The sequence below is a fragment of the Athene noctua genome, chromosome Z, assembly GCF_965140245.1.
Source record: "Athene noctua chromosome Z, bAthNoc1.hap1.1, whole genome shotgun sequence".
Taxonomy (NCBI): domain Eukaryota; kingdom Metazoa; phylum Chordata; class Aves; order Strigiformes; family Strigidae; genus Athene; species Athene noctua.
This window is the reverse complement of record NC_134077.1, coordinates 54865441-54885513: the sequence shown is the minus strand read 5'-3', so window position 1 is coordinate 54885513 and position 20073 is coordinate 54865441. Positions and strand designations below refer to the sequence as shown.

The 20073-nt window shown below is 43.2% G+C and overlaps 1 protein-coding gene across 3 annotated transcripts in view; it reads left to right on the top strand.

Annotated features, from left to right (window-relative positions):
- The window catches only part of NTRK2 (neurotrophic receptor tyrosine kinase 2), a 214406-nt gene that overhangs the window by 148467 nt on the left and 45866 nt on the right, over positions 1–20073 (top strand). For all 3 annotated transcript variants that reach the window (XM_074933115.1, XM_074933113.1, XM_074933114.1), the window contains 2 exons: positions 6953–7083; positions 17771–17943. In XM_074933115.1, coding sequence (XP_074789216.1) covers positions 6953–7083; positions 17771–17943 — 304 coding nt within the window. The remainder of the gene's footprint in view (positions 1–6952; positions 7084–17770; positions 17944–20073) is intronic.

Genomic DNA, 20073 nt, shown 5'->3' with positions numbered 1-20073 from the left:
CTTAAACATGGAAGACGGACCAGATTTGCCACAATAAAATAATACTAGCAGAGGTTTTTTACAGCAACTCACGCACAGTAGCCTTTAAGTTTTACAATCATTAATCTTTTGGAAGAAGTGCATTGAGATTGGTATTTACAAATTAAGTGTATACACATCTGCAAAGGCAATGTTTGTTCAAAATTCCAGTAAAAATTCCATAAAAATTTTCTACTTAAAGCTGATTTACCATACTGTGTTGAAAAGCTGTTAGTAGTCTGGAAGCAGCATAGAAGGAAAAATTAAGAGCAGTTACTCTCTGCTCTTTATTCTGAATATAGAGCACCAAATTTAGCTTTCAGTTATTCTGATATATCCCAATTATTTTAGCATGTAACAGATCAAATCCATATTTAATACATATTTATAATTGAAATAAAAAGCGGTTTCAGGTTCCTAAGGCTTGAGGGCCTTGTGTACCTTTGGTTTTGTATGCAAGGGCAAGTTCATGCCTGGAAAAACTGTCAACTTATTATTCTTGTTATTCTGAAGAGTGAATTTAGCTCATAAGGCTCATGTATTCAAGGCAATGATATCATTGTTACTATAATTTATTACTAAGTAGTTCTTATTGGAATATAAGTATCTAATCAAGTATAGCAATATAACCTATCTGTTGCCAAACTGAGAGGATCTTGGCTAACTAAATCAAATCAATTACCATAAAAGAGTAAGATAAACCGTCTCACCAGAAATCAAATATTAACCCCAAAAGACGAGATACACTTGAGTTTCAGCCAGAGAAAAGCCACGCCAGCTACAGCAAAATGAGTTTACAGTAGGAAATAGCTGTGGTGCCCCTGCTGCTGCGGGCGGGTGGAGGAAGACTGAGCACCTTCCTAGAAGCTGCAGCACTATGTCACAAAGGGAAGCCTAATTTGCACTAAGACAATAGAAATTCTGGAGTTTAAAGTATAGATCCTGTGAGGATTTAAGTTGTAAATGAAGCAACTGAAAGGTTAAACTGCAGCAGTCACAGATTGATTTGTCATCTGATGTAGCTCTCAACAGCTAGGAAATCCCTGAGAATGATGCCATTCCTCTAAGTGCTCACAGATTTGCCTTTCATAAATTTCTCCAGTTCTTCCAGGAAGACCACTGCCTATTCAGCTTGCCCATTAAATGTCTCCTCAAGCCCCACTTGGGGTCTGATGCCTGTGAAAAATCCGGCAAATGACTGAGGGATAAATGTTTTGAAATTGTTGAATTAAGCTGGTTTTTTTCAAAGAAGCAAAACAAAATTCAGTGTTTCAGAAGCTGTGCTGTACAGGTAATGTGGCAAGGCCTTAAGTGCCTTTCTGACTTAGTTCTTCTGTACTAGCACCTTTCATTTCAAGCAGAGTACCTGAGGAGTGGGTTTTCTGTAGGCTTATTTTCCTTCTGTTAAATAGGTGTGAGTTGAATCTCAGCTGTGGACTATATATGTGTATATATGAAAATATCCTGCTGGTTTGTGCCTACAACAGCTGGGCATGTCTTGCATGAAAATTTGTTGCTGCTCTATGGTAAAAATTAAACAACACTAGCACTACACAAAAATATATAGAAAATAGTAAGTCATGAATTTTGCATGGGATAAATAAATAATCAGAAGTATACTCTCAGAACTGAGCTGGCTTATTTCTGCATCCAGACAATGCTGACATCTTTAAAAAGAACCCAAACCCCCCACATGGTTGTTGTTGGCTTTTATTGCTAGAGAGTAGGTATCTCAGTGTGCCAAAATTTCTACTCTGGCAGTAACATGCAGGACTGTAGAGATGCTGCCACTAAGGAATCCAATGGCCATCAGGCTAGACATACTGTCTGGTGTTTGTAGTGATTTTGTATCCTTCTGCTATGGGATTCTCTCTGAAATTCCACCCCTCCTTTTATGTGAATGGCAGATGCTGCACAAATTTGGTATACTATCTGAACAGTCACTCAGCCATTTACACCTGGTTTTTTTTCTAGCAAGATCTTAGAAATAATTGAGTCTTCACAATTGCAAGAGAAATGGTGGGAGAAGTGAAGAAACTTGCAAAATGTCTTTCTGTGGCACCTCATGTCACATCACAAGCTAAGTCTTTTCTGCAGCTGCTTTTTCCTTATGTAACTGTAAATATTTTTATAATATTACTTTGCCTGGTTACTTGGCACCTTGAAGATCCTCATTCTCTTTACAGAGTCCCGGCACAACACATTTCATCAGGACTGTTCCACATGAGTACCGCTAGCAAAATTTTGAGCAGTATCCTAGAAAGCAGACTCAGCAGATGATTAAGTGGGCATGCAACACACCAGGATCTTCTGGTGTTGGTAGTGCAGTGAGCAGTGATGATGGAGCGGGTCTGCTGTGGCTCTTACTGTCCATCAAACACTGAGTCCATGTTGCAGTCTCTCCGTAAGGCTATATATCTCTTGTCTGCTCTGCTGTTCCCATGAGGCATATCTGAAACTTATAGCACTTCTGATATTGTAATTGGGTGAGGTGTTCAAGATGAGACATACTCATGCATACCACATAACTATGTAATTTTCATGCTCTTTAGGAAACACAGACTTAAAAGGAGTAGTGTGATCTTTGGAGCTTCAGAAATATAAGGAGCTGATTTTATGTTTTTATCACAACCTTGTGGAGAGTGATACAAGAATGTGGCTTCCAGCTGGTAAAAACAACTGGAAATAACTTCTTTTAAAAGGTTGCTGAAAATTTTTCCAGGGAAGAGCCGTGGAAATGACTGATGAACTGGAGAAATTGTTTTCCTGGGAGGGGCTTCCATGTCTGCCTTACCAAGAAAAAGCAAGAAGAGTGTTGGTTTTGTATATTTAATACAAGACCCAAAAAGGCTGCTCAAGCTAACGAAGAAAGTCTTCTAAAACCTAAGGGAGGGAGATGCAAGCCAGACAAACTAAAAAATAAGAGACAAAGAAAAAGGCATGCATTTTTATTAGCAATGAAAATGATTACACATTAGGGCAAGTAAATAGTTCAGACTTTCACATCAAGACTGGCATGCCCACTTTCTGGAGGCAGTCTCCCAAGCATGAGTCATTTAACTCAGTACCATGCTCCGTGCTGTGTAGAAGGTCAGCTTAGGTGGTGTAATGGTCACATGCGGTGGTAAAATGTTCAGACCTATTGTTTGTGACCACGGGAAAAACACTTACACTCTGTCACAGCACTGAACTTTTTAATTACATGCAGAAACATCTTAATAATTTATACTGCTCAATATCCTGCTGTTCGTGGCTGGAATCAGTGACATCCAACCCAGTGAATTCAATATGGTGAGGAGATCCCGAGTTGCCTGTTTTGCTGGGACACACTCCAGAATGTGGTGTCACCCTCTCTGTTCAGCCTCATCATCAAAGGTAGATTAGCTGGGGAATGCAGTCCCATGCCTGCAGATAGTGTTTGCAGGATAAGACTTTGATGCGTCATTTCTAGTGCAACGTGTTGTTTGTTAGCGAGTGAAATACTTTGAAGTCTAGGTCTGTTGGTGGAATGTCTCTGAGACCTTGAGATGAGAAGAGGGCCCTTACTCTGCAGTTGTGCTCCCTGTTGCCATCCAAATCCCTGCAGTCATCCGTGGGAACCCCTTCTGTGAGCACAGGTGTGTGGTTATTGTGTAACACTGCAGCCTCTTTTCAGCATTTACCCTTGTTTGAATTGCTCAGTCTCATTTAATATCTTATGTTTTATTTTTCTCTTAAGTGTTTCAACTTGACTTAGCTCTTAGCTTAATGTAATATATTTTTTACAGTAATCAGACAAAATCATTTAAACCAGGATGATGTGCCTTTAATAAGTACAAATGGCAACTCGGAGGCAATCACAATTTAGAGTCAAAAGGAGGAAAATACATAGCCACTGTTTGAATGTTTCTGTATCTTTGCCTGTGAGACAATGCTATGAGACCATTTCTTTGGTAATTCAGTTATGCCACCTTTTTGTCCAAATTCTGCTTTATTTATCAATGTAAATCCATGATAATCTCTTGGACTTCAACACAGATAAGTGGCTGTGTCCTGATATTAACTGAAAGTAGATTTTGACCTGAATTTTTCAGTGTATCTCCTGCTGAAATCTCCTCCTACTGAAGACAGTGTCATTATGGCTGGGGCTCTGAGTGTGCTAAATGGATTTTTTCTTAGCTCCTATTTCCATCACATCCTATGTGTTTCATTGTTCTTATATTTAATCTCTGCCCATTTAGTCACTGTCATTCCTTACTTGTTTAGTAAATTGGTGCAGCTCAGAAAGGTAACAGGGATGGATGGATAGAGTGTGACAAGGTGCAAATATATTCTGCACAGATCTCTTCTGCGGCTTGCTGTGTTTTGGTTTTGGCAGTTTGGTTTATGGGATGAGCTGCTTATTCAAATAGTTGGTTTATATAAGAACATTTAGCAGCAGCTCTAAGTGTACTACAGAGAAGTATTTTATGTGTTTCTTACTTATTTTTACTCCATTGTTTGTGAAGTCCTCCAGGAACTTCACAAAAAAACCTTTGTACTGCTAGGGCCAACATTGGGGGTGTGCTGGGTTCAAAATGGAAAGGAACCCCACAAAATTCAGAAAGTCAGTGGTGCTCATCACCAGGTCTTTGTCAGCTGTGGAGAGAACCAAGTGAAAAATTGCCTCTGGTGCAGTTTTGCTGCTGATGCCAGTAGGACAGGATCTCAGCCCTACTCCCTGTCTATGGGCTTTGTGGATATTTTAAGATGGTGATGCTGGTAACGTGGAGTTGAACTTTTCTCTCTCTAGGAAAGGAAGAGAGGTGGCCTCCTGCTGATATTGATCAAGCAGAGGGAAAGAGAAGAATTCCCCAAGAGGCAGAGTTGAATGGCAGGTTTGGCAGGGGATAGGGGGGAGTACTCATTTATTAGTAAGCATTTTTTAAAGCGCAGGTCATGAGGTGTGCCACGCTCCTGTGCTCAGATGGCGTGCTTGGGCAGCAGTCCTCCCTACGTGTCTGCCTCATGTCTGGTATTAGCAGAGGTGAGGGATGCCAGTTAACTTGTGTCCATGGGGAGGAGATGTGTTTTGGTTCACACATATCTTGTGCTGACTCTTATTTTGTGCTTGACTTGAAAAGCCAGTGCTGAGGAGGAAATGAAAACAAAAATCACTACTGACTGCAGGGGAGCTGCTCAGGTAGCTGGCCAAACAAAGCGTACCCATATGAGTGCACTGATGAGTGAAAAACATTGGTACCTTGCAGTCTCATTTCACGTGTATTCAACTATTAATGGGATGTGTGGCATCTGCTGGGAGACCTGGCATTGGAGGGGGGGGTGAGCAATGCCCCCTGTGCAGCACCCAGCTGCAGGGACAGGAGCAAGCCCTGGTGGGTTTGGTGTGGCATGGGGAGAAGCTGGTTTTCCTCATTCCGCCCCCAGGGTATGGTGGGCCTGCTTTCATGCTGGCCTGGGTGTGTCAGCTGGGTCTGGTGGAGGTCTGCTGCTTGGATGTGCTGCCTGCCTGGCAGGCTCATGATGGAGGAGCCTGGACATATCTCTTACTCTCCTGGCTTGGTCCAGCACCAGGCTCCCCTTGCACACACACATGTCGATACCAAGTGCATTTATATACAGTGCACTTGGGTTACATTGCCATAGGCTTGGGGTGTGGGGGACACATATTTTTCTCTCATAGATCATGGGCCCTTTCTCCAAGTGCTGGTGACAGCAGTGAGGGCAGGCTGTGCCATTTCTCCCCATTGTTGTTACTAGCAGCACTCCATTTTCCATCTTTTAGTAATGGAGGCAAAGTGGTTTCTGCCTAGGTGGTCACCCAGTTTGGAACAGTCATGTGGTCAATCAGGGAGGCAGGAGTTGGTCTGTATCTGAATGTATCCTAAATTATTGGTCGGGTTCAGTACTGGTCCCTGCAATTAAGCATCCAAAGTGAAATTCATGCCTTTTCAGAAGCCAATTTGATGCCTGTGCACTGCTATTTAATTCGCTGTGTTTAGGATTTAAGTTGCAAATAGGGTTTGTCCAAGCAGGGTTACATTTCAGTGTTTGCAAAAGCAGCTAAATGCACTAAGGTTAAATTCGTTACCAGATGCTGACTGTTTTGTATGGTTTCAGCAACACAAGCTGTCAACCCTGTTGAGTTGGCCAGTTAAACTGCCCTTACAGCTGCTTTCTTTAGCTTGAACATTGCAAATTGATCATGTCTTCTACAAAATTTGGTACAGTCTTTTAAATATTAAATCTCTTAATGGAAACTTTTGCTGAAAGGAAAATGTAAAATGAACGAACAAAAATGCTCAAGGACTTTAATGTCTGAATCAATTGATTCTGGGCAGCAATTGAACTAAGGCTCTGTCCTCTATGCTGACTAAAAACTTTGTCCATCTTTTATTTCTTTTACTTCAGAGAAATACTTTAAGTCATGTTTGCGAGAATGAAATTTCTCATTGTAACTCTAGCGTAGCACAGAGATGGAAAGCAGTTGAACAGGTGGTAAGAGAAACAGAATAAGTTGGATTTACTGAAAGAGGGCACATTTTGTCTTCTTGGATTAGGTTAATGTTATAAATTTTTGGCTTTGGATGAGAGAGTTCAGCTATTGTTAGAGGTACAAAAATAGAAGCAGTACAAGAAAGGTTTTGTTTGTTTTCTGATTACTTGTATTCGTGTTTTTAAAAAAGCAGCCTTGGCTGTTATGTATGCTTCATGGCCTTTTCCCAAGTGACTCTTAATTCCATGTATTCTTATCCAGCAAATACACTACCTTTCAACTATAAAGACATTAACTCAGTGTTTTTGAACAAAGAACGAATGAATGACACATGTTCCTTTCTACAACATGTACCCCACTCTACAGGCAACCCTGTCTCCATGTGGCTATAAGCATGGGCCCTGTCCCATCCTGAACTTGCAGCTCACTTCTGACCTCCATTCTGTATTCTCTTCACAGTTGTGCAGCACATCAAGCGCCACAATATCGTTCTCAAAAGGGAACTGGGAGAAGGAGCCTTTGGGAAGGTCTTTCTGGCGGAATGCTATAACCTCTGTCCTGAGCAGGACAAGATCTTGGTGGCAGTGAAGGTAAAAGAATCTAGGGTTTCCATTATTAATTCACAGTTTCAACTAATGCTATTTTGTTTGTAAATGATCATGTTTGATTATTATGTAGCCCAGTGTAACTGTTCTGATATATGCGGAAGGGTTCACAAGGCTAATGGAGTGTTAAAAGAATGTGATATTTGATCTTGCTGTGGCTTATAAAATGAAAGATGAATTTCATAAGAAAAAAGGGGGAAACAAACTGTGTCACAAAGGGGCAAAATCATCTGTGATCTATCTAAAATATAATTAGTAAAAAATAATGTCTGGGTCATTAAAAATACATGTGACGTGTCTAAAAAAATAATCTATTAGTAGCTAAGTGAATAGTTTATGTGTATAACTGCTGGTCACAGGCAACCTTTTTCAGGATTGTGCCATTCTTTTAGTCAGCCACTGAAATTATCTATGGGTAATTATTAATATAGCTGCCAGGAATGCTAAAAGAAACTTGTGGATAATATTGTCATGTGCTCTTAAACACTGGCTGTATGTCAGACCTGGAGGAGTCTCCAGTCAACTCTGCCAAAATACAGAATCTCAGAATCGTCTAGGTTGGAAAAGACCTTGAAGATCATCTAGTCCAACCGTTAAATAAATACAGTCCAGAGGAGGAGGAAAATGCATGAAAACAGCTATAACCTTGGAATTTCAAGAATACAGAATAGTTCTCACATTTCTGGGGGAAAAAAAAGGGATTTGTTTGGTTCTCCTAAAAGGCTCAGACTATGTTGTATGTTAGGAATCTACCAAGAAGTAAGATTTCCAGCTTGATCTCGGAGCTTGGATACCAAACCTACTTCACCATACCAAGCCTTTTCATCCCCTAAAATGGAAGGGCTGAGGTTGGTTGTTGACCTCGGGTGTGGATGTATGCTAGAAAACAGTATCAGTGAAACTACACTCTTAAGAGTTTTCTAGGTCTCCCTGGCAACAATCCCTTATCTCCATCTGTATAGTTCTGCCAAAAGCTTCGGCATTTGAAGTATCTCATTAAATGCAGGGGGAATACACATTTAGAATTTGGTCTGTGTCTAGGGATCAGAAAATAGTTTTATTTGATCAGTCACAATCAGGCAACCAAGTGTACATTTCTGATCAAACCATACAGTAAAAGAAATTGAGTATATAATCATGTTGAATTTGGAAATAAGAAATAGAGTTTTGGATCTGACAGTGAGAGAACATGAAAAGATGGACTTGTAGAGTGCTTTCTTGCTCCATCAAAAATAACAGGTTTTTGGGGTTTGCCAAGGTTACAAGATTTTTGATGCTTGCGAGTTGTTCGGTCACATTGACTGGTGAGAAGAAATTAAGCCCTGAAGTGGCATGTCATAGACAGGAGAAAGCAAGAGATAACGAGATGACAAAACAAGATCTGAATGAATTTTCTATTGTATTTTGGGGAAGCCAGAGTGGAAATTGCCTTTCCTCTATCACTTCAGGGAACTGCTTGATAGCAAAATAAAAGTCTTTCCATTTACTTGCTCCTTTTGAAAGTCCTGACCAAATGGAGCCTAGTACTTCTGCTGTTAAATGCTGTGCCGCACTTGCTTTCTGCTGCTCTTTCTCAGTGTAATTCACAGGAAAAGCATTCAGCTTTTAAAGGGAGAGATGTCTCCATGGATTTAGATGACAAATCTATCAGTTTTCTGGAACAGTTGTCACACTGTTTTGTTTTTTTTTTTTTTTAACCAAATCCACTCTTTGTGGTGTCCTTAATAAGAATCTTGCAGTCAGATGTGGAATTACCTCCAAGGTAATTTTACGTTTCTTGTACTGGATCTTGAAGATGTGACTCCTGCTGCTGTCAAAGAGCAAATTTTTTGGCAAACTGTGTCACTGGATTGATCCCCATATAACTGAGAGGTTAATTGCCTGGTGTTTCTCACTTTCAGAGTGGTACCAACTGTAGTTCACAGGTATGCTCCAGTCACAGTGGAAGTCAAGCAATGGGACTTCACTGGGACTTCACTGATGTGCAGAGAGGTACTGTGTCTAGACCCCACTACTAGGCACAGGGTTTGGCAGTGAAAATGTGTGACACTTTTTTTTTTTTAGTCTTAGAGGAGCAGATGTGGATGCCAGCAGCAGAGAGCACCTCCTCCTGGCACACAGCAAGGGCTTTAGAGGGCTTCACCCCCGTGGGCAAAACCACGACACACCTGTCTTGATGAGCCCAGTGGGAGTATGGACTTGGTGAGGAATAAGGTGGTGCTAGGGGAATTTTGGCAGCAAAGAGACATGGTTTTACCTGCACAGGGTGGATCAGGATGGGTGGTGGTCCTTGCCAGCTGCCTGTGCCTGCTGGTTGCTGGGCAACTGCAGGACTCGTTCCTGGCCCTGAACATCATGCAATCTGACTCAACACACATCCTTCTCCTTTTCGGCCAGCCAGTATCCAAAATGCTGATGTTACTGCAGCAAATTATTTAGGAGCTAAGAGGTTCAGAAAAATCTGGGAAGATACAAAATCAGACTTAGGATAAACAGTCCAAAGTGCCTGAGCTTTTGCTCCTTGAAAGAGGAGAAAGACAATCTGTTTAATTTTGTTTCGACCATCAGGCTTTTTGTGGGGATCATTAAGTGTTTGGAAATACTTTCTGCGGGTCGAACCCTGTGAGTTTAACCACAGGTTAAGCTGGCTGCATGGGCATTGTACTAGCCTTCTCCCCAGGTGAGTTTGCCCATCACATCACTACACTGTTTGCTGGCTCACTTTTAGAGAACAGAACATGGAAGAAGGAGAAGTTACCATTTCCTTGTGGGCCATTTTGCTATGCCACAGTGGTTGTTCAGGCCTGGATCAGTACTGTCTCCTCATAGGGTTGGATCCCCAGGATCTTTCACTAGTTTAACCCAACTGGAGCTGGAGATGAGAATGACTGTTAGGGCACAGCTTAGAAGCTGCCTCTGTCTCCCCTGGGAGGTTGGAGGAGGATTCACCCTGTGATGCTCCAGGATTGTGCTCAGCTAGAAGACTGGTGTGTGCATGAGGTGAAGAATGTTTCCAAGACACTTGCAGAAGGAAACCAAAGGTTTCCAGCCCTTTGGGTCTTCAGAGGAGGGTCAAAACCACTTTGTCACTTCTTGAGGAAATATTCCACTCAGCTTTTGTATGGTGATGAGGAGCAGTAATAAGGATTTCATAGGGGAAGGCTGAAACAATATAAGGGACAACTGTTGTGAGAGTTTCGTTACCCTGAATGTAATGCTGATGAAAGCCATATACTCCTGCATTTGCTCTGGCTCACCCATGAATGCATCTCTTTGGTATTGAGGTGGGCTAAGGAGCTGGTATTTTGCACTTGCTACAGAGCACAGATCTGCAGAGACCAGATGGTATGTGGGTACCTGGGCAAGTAGTCTGTGGAGGAGAATAAGCATGGGTTGGCAGTCCAAATGTCACGAGGATGAACTCAGCAGATGTGGAGGTCCTGTAACAGCCAGGAGATCCCTCTGTTGCCCAAGGGAGCATATCCCTCTTCCTTAGCTGCTGGCCTGAGTGGTTGGAAAGTACATGTGGTTTTATCTCGGTTCCTACTTGGGAAAAACTCGTATCAATTGGTGAGAATGCTTTATATACAGAGCTTTGGCATACCTGTCAGTATTAAATAATAATAATAATGAATATGTCTTTTTCTCTCTTTGTGCTCTTACATTTTTATTTTGTCTCTTGCACTGAGAACAAGCTAAATACATTAATCAGTATAATTTCTATGTAAATTCTATGTACTTACTATTTTTTTCACGTATCAGTCTCCTCCTTGCCTGACTGTCAGCTGCCTCTCATGTATTGGGTCTATTCTGTGCACTGCATGAAACAATAAAAAGGGGGTTTTGCAGTGGTGGGTGACAGAAATTCAAGTATCCCCTTGGTAGTAGAAATCCTGCCTGAGTTTTAGCTGGGTTTTAGACCTTTCTGCATTTTGCTGTTTGACAGAAAATGTGTAATTGCCATAGCAACTGCTCTGTCATATGGTAATTTTTCTGTTTCTGTGAGATAAAAAGCGTCTTCTGAAATATACAATATGCCATTTTCAGAGGGCAGAGCTGTCAGCATTTTTACTGTCTTTGCAGGGAAGGAGCCTGCTGAAAAGAATATCAGACTGTGCTTTTCCCTGTAATTTTTTTTTTTGCGAGTTGCTACTATTTAAAAATGTTTTTTATATGAATTGTTTTTCTAATTCTGTTGTTGAGAAGAATACAGTCCAATTGCTTTATATTTGAAACCACCAGAGGAAACTCAAATGACAACAGAATGTTCCCAATGATTTCGTTATACAGCATAGATTGGACTGTGGGTTGGTGTGTGTATCATGTTAAAGAATTATCCCAGAGCCCAGAAGCTTTGGAAGACATTTCAATTTCAGTCCTTGCTTGATTCAGATGTGATTGTGTGGGAACTTAGTGGGAAGCCAATTTGATATCTACCTTAGATGATATAACTGTGTATACTAATATAGCTTGTGAAGCTTTGATGATGCAATATACTTGTTGCATTGTTATTGGTAAAACTTGTGGAAGAAGGGTTCTGGGCCTGAAGACACATGAGATTCATAAGTGGAACCCTCAGGGAAGTGACATCTGTGGCATGAGTGATTTCTATTGCCTCTAGGATACATAGAGCCTCAAATCCACAGGGAAAAGCCCCCGGACTTGGTAAATGGCTATCCAGTCTGCTCTGCTCCTTCTGCCCCTGTCTGAACCTTATTACGGTACCTGTTAATTTTTCAAAATCTGTCCTCAGTTTCCGAGGAGAGGGGCTCTGAAGAGGAGGATAGTGGTAGGGGACCCTTCTGAAAGCGTCAAAAACCCCGTGGCGAAACCACAACCGCAAAGGCAGAAGCCCAGGTAAAAGAGAGAGCCTCAAGTCACCTCCCCCCTGAGCGGGAAGAGCGAGCTGCGACCGAGGGCAGCGGGGACTCAGGGCGGGAGGAGACGGGAATGACGACGCCCAAGGCCCTCACGTACAAGAGCAGCCCCCAGGGCCGCGGCGAACAGGGCGGCGAACAGGGCCTGGCGCGGAAGTTGGCGCAGGCAGGGCGAGCGGGCAGGGCACAGCCCCTCTCCTGGCTCCAGAGCTCATCTGAACGAGTTGTCATCTTATCATCCTCCATGAGTGGACTGAACCATGGTCTCCACTCGCGTCAAAACCACCACCAGAAAGAACATGGCGATGCAGATGGAGCTGCCAGGCAAACACGCAGTGTCCGGGTCCCCAGCTGCAGGGAGTGCCTGAGCCTGTCAACCCTGCCGGAGGGCAGCAGGGACAGCACCTGTGTGCGCTGCCATCAGCGGGGTGACCTGCTCAGCCTGGTGGCTGGACTTGGAGAAGAGGCTGAAAGATTAAGAAGTATTAGGGAGTGCGAAAGGGAAATTGATTGGTGGAGTAGCACCTTAACACCCCTGAAGCAACAGGAGCAAATGGAGGCTCCAGAAGAGGCAGGTGATCACCAGGCAGAAGGAGGGGACCTGAGAATGGAAACAGGTCCCTGCTCACAGAGGCAGGAAAATCCTCTCCTGACCTCCCTCACCTTCCATTGTGTGCCTTCACAATAGATACAGAGCCCTGGAACTTTTGAATGAAGTAGAGAGGGATGAAGAAAATGAGTCAAACAAAAAGGAAGATAAAGGTCCACCAAGGCTGAGTCACTCTAGACCACATATTAAAAACAATTCTATAAAGAACCCCAGAAAAGTCATTGTAGTGGGTGACTCCATTCTGAGGGGTGTCGAAGGCTCAATATGCAGACCAGACCCACTTTCATAGGGAAATCTGCTGCATCCCTGGGGCATGGGTCAAGGACCTCACAGCAAAACTCCCCGCTCTAGTGAGACCTAAGCACTACTATCGTCTCTTGGTTTTTCAGGTAGTAGCGATGGTATTGCCAGGAGAAGTCCTAAATCAGTGAAGAGAGATTTCGGGGCCTTGGGGAAACTGGTTAAGAGGTTGAAGAGACCACAGATTGTGTTCTCGTCCATCCCTTCAGTTGCAGGGGTGGATGAAGAAGATTACAGGACAGCTTAACAGATGAACTTGTGGCTCTGAGACTGGTACTACCAGCAGGGCTTTGGATTTTTCAGTCATGGGTTAGTATACAGGACACCAGACCAGAGATGCACCTGTCCCAGAGGGGAAAAAGGATCTTGGGGCAGGAGTTAGCTGGGCTCATTAAGAGAGCTTTAAACTAGATTTGAAGGGGGAGGGAGACAAAACTGGAACTCCCAGACATAAGCCCCAGGGTGGATTACCAGAGCTTGTGGGCTGTTGTACCAGTGACAACCCTCACCCTGCCATCTCAGTGGAGGCAGGGATGAAGAGATCGAAATATGCAACACAACAAAGATTCAAGGGATATTGATGGATCAGTAACTGTGGTAACACCTATGAAACGTCAGGCCGGACGTAGGACCTTTAAATGCGAAAAGGTGTTGGGGACATCAGCCCATCTGAAGTGTGTGTACACCAATGCACACAGCATAGGTAACAAACAGGAGGAGCTTGAAGCCATGATGCAACAGGAAAATTATGATGTCGTGGCTATTACAGAAACATGGTGGGATGTCTCCCGTGACTGGAGTGTGACAGTTGACTGCTACAAGCTCTTTAGAAGGGATAGACAAGGAAGGAGAGGTGGTGGAGTGGCTCAGTATGTTAGGGGCTGTTATGATTGCTTTGAGCACAAGTGTAGTGAAGACAGGGTGGAGTGTCTTTGTGTTAGAATCAGGGGGAAGGCCAACAGGGAGGATGTTGTAATAGGAGTCTACTGTAGGCCACAGAGAGGTGAATGAAATATTCTATAGGCACTTAGAAGAAATCTCACAATCACTTGCCCTTGTTCTTGTTCTTGACTTAACTTCCCAGACATCTGCTGGAAATACAACACAGCAGAGCGGGACCAGTCCCAGAGATTCCTGGAATGTGTGGGAGATAACTTCCTGACACAGCTGGTGAGTGAACTGACCAGAGAAGGTGCCCTGCTGGATCTCCTCTTTGTGAACAGAGAAGGGCTGGTGGAGGATGTGTTGGCTGGAGGACAACTAGGGCACAGTGATCATGAAATAATAGAGTTCTCTATTCTCCCCAGGAGAGGGGACAGCAGAACTGACATCCTGGACTTCCAAAGGGCTGACTTTGACTTGTTTAGGTAACTGCTTGACAGAATCCCTTGGGAGATGGTCCAGAAGGGTATAGGGGTCCAGGAAGGCTGGGCACTCTTTTAAGAAGAAAGTCTTAATGGCACAGGAGCAGGCTGTCCCCAGGTGCTGTAAGAGAAGCTGATGGCAGAGAAGACCACCCTGGCTAAACAGAAAGCTTTGGCTGCAACTCAGGGAGAAAAGGAGAGTTTACAGTCTTTGGAAGGAGGGGTTAGCCACTCACAATAATTACAGAGATGCTGTGAGGCTATGCAGGGTGGAAATCAGGAGGTCTAAAGCCCAGCTAGAAATTAATCTGGCTTCAGCAATCAAGGACAACAAGAACTGTTTCTATAAGTACATCAACAGCAAAAGAAAGACCAGGGAGAGCCTCCTTCCCCTGATGGGTGGAGGAGGAAACATGGTAATGAGTGATGAAGAAAAGGCTGAGGTGCTTAATGCCTTCTTTGCCTCAGTCTTTAATAACCAGACTAGCTGTACTGAGGGAATCCAGCCTCTTCAGTCAGAAGACAGAGACTGGGAGAACGACCTCTCCACAATCCAGGAGGAGACAGTCAGTGACCTGCTGCATCACACAGACACACACAAGTCAATGGAACCGGATGGGATACACCCGAGGGTGCTGAAGGAGCTGGCTGGGGTGCTCACCAAGCCGCTTTCCATCATTTACCAGCAGTCCTGGCTAACCAAGGAGGTCCCGACTCATGGAAAATTGTCCAATGTGATGCCCATCTATAAGAAGGGTCAGAAGGATGATCTGGGAAATTACAGGCCTGTCAGCTTGACTTTGGTGCCCAGGAAGCTGATGGAGCAGCTCGTCCTGAGTAACATCACACAACACTTGTGGGACAACCGGATGCTCAGGCCGAGTCAGCATGGGTTTATGAAAGGCAGGTCCTGCCTGACAAACCTGATCTCCTTCTACAACAGGGCGACCTGCTTATTGGATGAGGGGAAGGCTGTGGATGTTGTTTACCTTGACTTTAGTAAAGTCTTTGACACCGTTTCCCACAGCATTCTCCTGGCAAAACTGACTGCTCATGGCTTGGATGGGCACACGCTTTGCTGGGTAAAAAACTGTCTGGATGGCCGGGCCCAAAGAGTTGTGTGTGAGTTAAATCCAGTTGGTGTCCGGCCACGAGTGGTGTCCCCCAGGGCTGGGTTTTGGGGCCACTCCTGTTTAACATCTAGACGAGGGGATCAAGTGCACCCTCAGTGAGTTTGCAGATGACCCCAAGTTGGGTGGGAGTGTTGATCTGCTCGAGGGTAGGGAGGCTCTGCAGAGAGACCTGGACAGGCTGGAGCCATGGGCTGAGGCCAACTGGAGGAGTTTCCATAAGGCCAAATGCCGGGGGCTGCCCTTGGGCCACAACAACCCTCAGCAGCGCTACAGGCTTGGAGAGGAGTGACTGGAGAGCTGCCAGTCAGAGAGGGCCCTGGGGGTATTGATTGACAGCCGGCTGAACAGGAGCCAGCAGTGTGCCCAGGGGGCGAAGAAGGCCAATGGCATCCTGGCTTGTGTCAGCAGTAGCGTGGCCAGCAGGGACAGGGAAGGGATCTTACCCCTGTACTCGGCACTGGGGAGGCCGCCCCTCGATTCCTGTGTTCAGTTTTGGGCCCCTCACTACAAAAAGGACATTGAATGACTCGAGCGTGTCCAGAGAAGGGCAACGAAGCTGGTGCAGGGTCTGGAGCACAGGTCGTTCGGGGAGCAGCTGAGGGAACTGGGGCTGTTTAGTTTGGAGAAGAGGAGGCTGAGGGGAGACCTCATTGCCATTTACAGCTACCTGAAAGGAGTTTGCAGAGAGCTGCAAACCAAGTGTCAAGCAATAGGACAAGAGGTAATGGCTGCAAGTTGTGCCAGGGAAGGTTTAGACTGGATATTAGGAAGCATTTCTTTCCAGAAGGGGTTGTTAGGCGTTGGAATGGGCTGCCCAGGAAGGTGGTGGAGTCCCCATCCCTGGAGGTGTTTAAGAGTTGGGTCGACATAGCACTGGGGGATATGGTGTAGTTGAGAATGGTCAGTGTGAGGTTAATGGTTGGACTAGGTGATCTTCAAGGTCTTTTTCAACCTAGATGATTCTGTGTTTCATAAGTAAAACATGTTTTTCTCCAACAGTCATCTTTTTAGTCACTTCTTCACACATACTTATGTATAATACTAGAAAAGTGGACAGAATTGCCTTTGTTAAAGAAAAAACTTCAACAAACCGTTACTACTGCAGCTAAAACATGGGTTTATTGGCAGAATATTTGCACGATGTGAGCTTGTTGTCTGTGTGTTCTAATGAGTGTGGTTGGTCCCATGCTCTATATATGAGTTCAGGGTAGAAAATAAAGTGATTTGATGGCCAAGAAACAGCATCTTTAACTGAAATAATTCCACTACTTTTGTGTTTTATCTTGCTTTGCATTAAGTCTAGGTGTAGTTAAAGTCCAGAGTTATAAAGCCCAGATAAAAGCTTCCATGAATAATAATTTGTGAACATTGGTAACCTGATGTCTTTCTCTTATTGTTTTAAAAATACTGTTTGACTTAGTATAGTGCAACCACTGTACCGTAGTAGTGGTTTATTATAAATTATAATTACTCCTCATTTAACTGGTGTCAGGATTTTCTTATTTTTTGGTGCATGAAAGTGTTTTCTTGCTCAGGAAGTGTATCTCTTAAGAAGAGATCTGAAACTACCTGTGTGGCAGATAAATTAGCAGTATTTCATTATATAGTTAAGCCTTCTGTTTGATCCAGTGTTGAAATATTTCATTCAGAATGAAAATATGCAAGGATTTAGAACTGTATAAATAAAAGGGTGTGAGAAAAATTGACACGCTGGAATTCTGATCTGCATGTGCTTCTTCTCTGTCTATCAATTCAGGCTTGATCCTCCAGTTACTTATACATATGCTTAATCTTAGGCATGAATTTCATAATCTCTGGCTGAAGTCTCAGGTTGTATGTTCTGGTCCAAGGATGTACCCTTGCATAGATCTACCTAATGTGTAGCACACCATAGGGGCTAACATCAACAACAGCAACATTATTAATAGGTAAAGAATGCATCTATGTTCCCACTAAGTATTTTAAGCAAGCAGTTTTATTTTAAAGAATTCACAAGAAAGGTAAATACCAACAGAATACTAGGATTTGCCTGAATTCAATGCTAAAAGATAGGAACCAGCTGTTACCAGTGTATTTTTTGGATGTGATCAGTTTATTTGTTCTTTTTTGGAAAACAATTGGCACAGTAAGATCCAGAGAATTCTTACAACTTCTTACAAGATGAATCGTTGTTTGGGATGACGTGTAGCAGGAGAATGAACATTGTACTGCCATTATTTAATTGCACTTAAACATCACATCTACACTTTGAAAAGAGTTATTAAGAAAGTACTTCTTTTATCCTTTATGCAGTAGACTGTCCTTATCTTACCCATACAGTTCCATCCCACATGTTCCCTACCTTTTGCAAACATTTTCCCTTCCTTACATTTTTGTTTTCTATACCAGACACTGAAGGATGCCAGTGACAATGCCCGCAAGGACTTTCATCGCGAGGCAGAGCTGCTAACTAACCTGCAACATGAGCACATTGTCAAGTTCTATGGCGTCTGTGTCGAGGGTGATCCGCTCATCATGGTGTTTGAGTATATGAAGCATGGAGATCTTAACAAATTCCTCAGGTAAATCCACGAGCACATATTTTACTGCTGAGCCAGAAGTGGGCAGAGAAGGTAGGTGTTACTGGTACTTAATGTCAAATTAACTACTACCACTGGAAAATGCCAACACCTGAAAGAGCAAATCTGTGCAACTTTTGTTTTCTGTACTGGGATGTGAGGCTCATTGTTTCTTTGCCTATTTGGAAGTACCATTAAGTCAAGTCTCATGCTTTGCACCACAGGAATGGGAACCAAAGAAATATTGTTTCCAGTATTTCAGTGTATTCTGAAATGTTTGATGATAAATCTTACAGTAGGAATAATTTTCTTGTAGGCTTTCTGGTATCACTTGGGAAGATCCCACTCAACACCTATCACTCTCTGTAGGCGTCTAAGAGCTTTTGAGATCTAACCCCTTTCCTCTTCCCTCCTCTCAGTGTTTTGGGAAGACTGACAGTAATCTGAAGCAAGAAAAATGTTGAGGCATGGAAACTTCAGTGCAATGGAAAATGCCACATCTTGGGTTCAGGATTAGGGCTGTATTTCATAAAGCTGTTCAGAAATGTGCATTAGAAATTGAAATTTGGCAGTAAAGCAGTCATAAATAGATAGATGGTACTTAAGGTTCACAATAATAGGTAACTCATGAACCAGGAGTTATGAAGAGTGGCCTTGTGTATATGCCATTTCCACTAGCCTGCTCTCGTTGTCATAAAAATAAGCAGTTAAGAGACAGCTTTTTCTCCTATGTAAAAAAACCAAAAACATTTGCATAAGGGACTGTTCTTTCAAGGTCTTCTATGGTCATTTTCATCAAAGGGTATCACAAAGACATTTCAGTGTACTGAGATCACTCCTGCTAAACATAAATAGGGGTAATGCCATTTTGGAAAGATATCTGTGGCAAAGCTGTAAAACAATCAAAACCGATGTCCCTTTAAATGGATTCAGATTTTCTATTTGACTGAAATGACTAGTGGCTGCTAGTGTTGCCATTTATGCAATTTTGATAGCCTATGTGAAATGAGTTTGCTGTCTTTCTAATCTCTGAACAAATAGCCACACCATAAAAGCAAATGACATCAACTAGCATGCTTTCTTTTTGCCATGGCTGCCAGGTTGGGCGGGGAGACCTGGGTCTGAACTGAGGATACAGAGCAAACGCTACTACTTTTCCCACACTGATTGTGTCTCTGGCAAGTATGTTGTCAGAGCCATGTCAGGGCGCTTACATTGGCCTCCTTGAACCTCTGCCATGAATCAGGAGAGAACTGCAGTTTCCTAAGATGCCATCCCAGTACTTTTTTAGAAGAAGCCAGATTTGCAGCTGATAAGAAATAATTTATTTCTCAAGAAATCCTTTTTCTCTGATTCTTTTTGATTGGCCTTTTCTTAACTCGTAACTCTGATTTTGAATTATTGTATAGAAAAGTAGTTTAGCAGACAGCGTATTTCCTACTTTAGGTCCCCTTTGTTTAATTAATCAGCCTTTGTCTTTAGAACATAAAATGATTGTGCTAGGACAAGCTGTTAAACCTTAGCTCCAATTTGTCATTCCTCTCACGTTTACTGCAGCTTGTGCTGCAGATCAGAGGCTGTAAGCAGACTGTTTCCGAGGCGGTATTTCTTACCCTGCAGCGCCACCAAAGGCTGTCGGGGAAAAATGAATCCGAAATTCAACCCAAATGAGCCTTGCCTTCTGCCTGCAGCCAAAGGCTATTTCAGATCTAGGACTAGAGCCCCAAAGTCATGCCTAACCTGTGCTTATTCTGGCTAGTAGAGGCTGGTGTGGATCCAAGGATATCTCTGTCAGTGTTCCTGGCTGTTGCACATGCTGAGGAGCACCTCATTTACAGCCAGCACCAAGAGGACAAGCAGAGTGGATAGAGCATTAAGAGAAATCCAAAAGTTTCATTAGGTACAGACCATGTCCTCAAGGAAGCTAGTGAAAGATGAAGTTCTCTAATTTAGCAACTCAGAGCTTCACGTCTAAGAGCAGTCATTTAAAAAATCCATGCAATGAAAAGATACGTGCTTGTCAATAGAAATTTGCCTGTGAGTCTTTGTTGGAGACTTCATATCCTCCAATTGATTCCCCCCACCCCAACCCAGACCAGCTGAATGGCTATCTGTGTGTACCCTGTGGCAGAC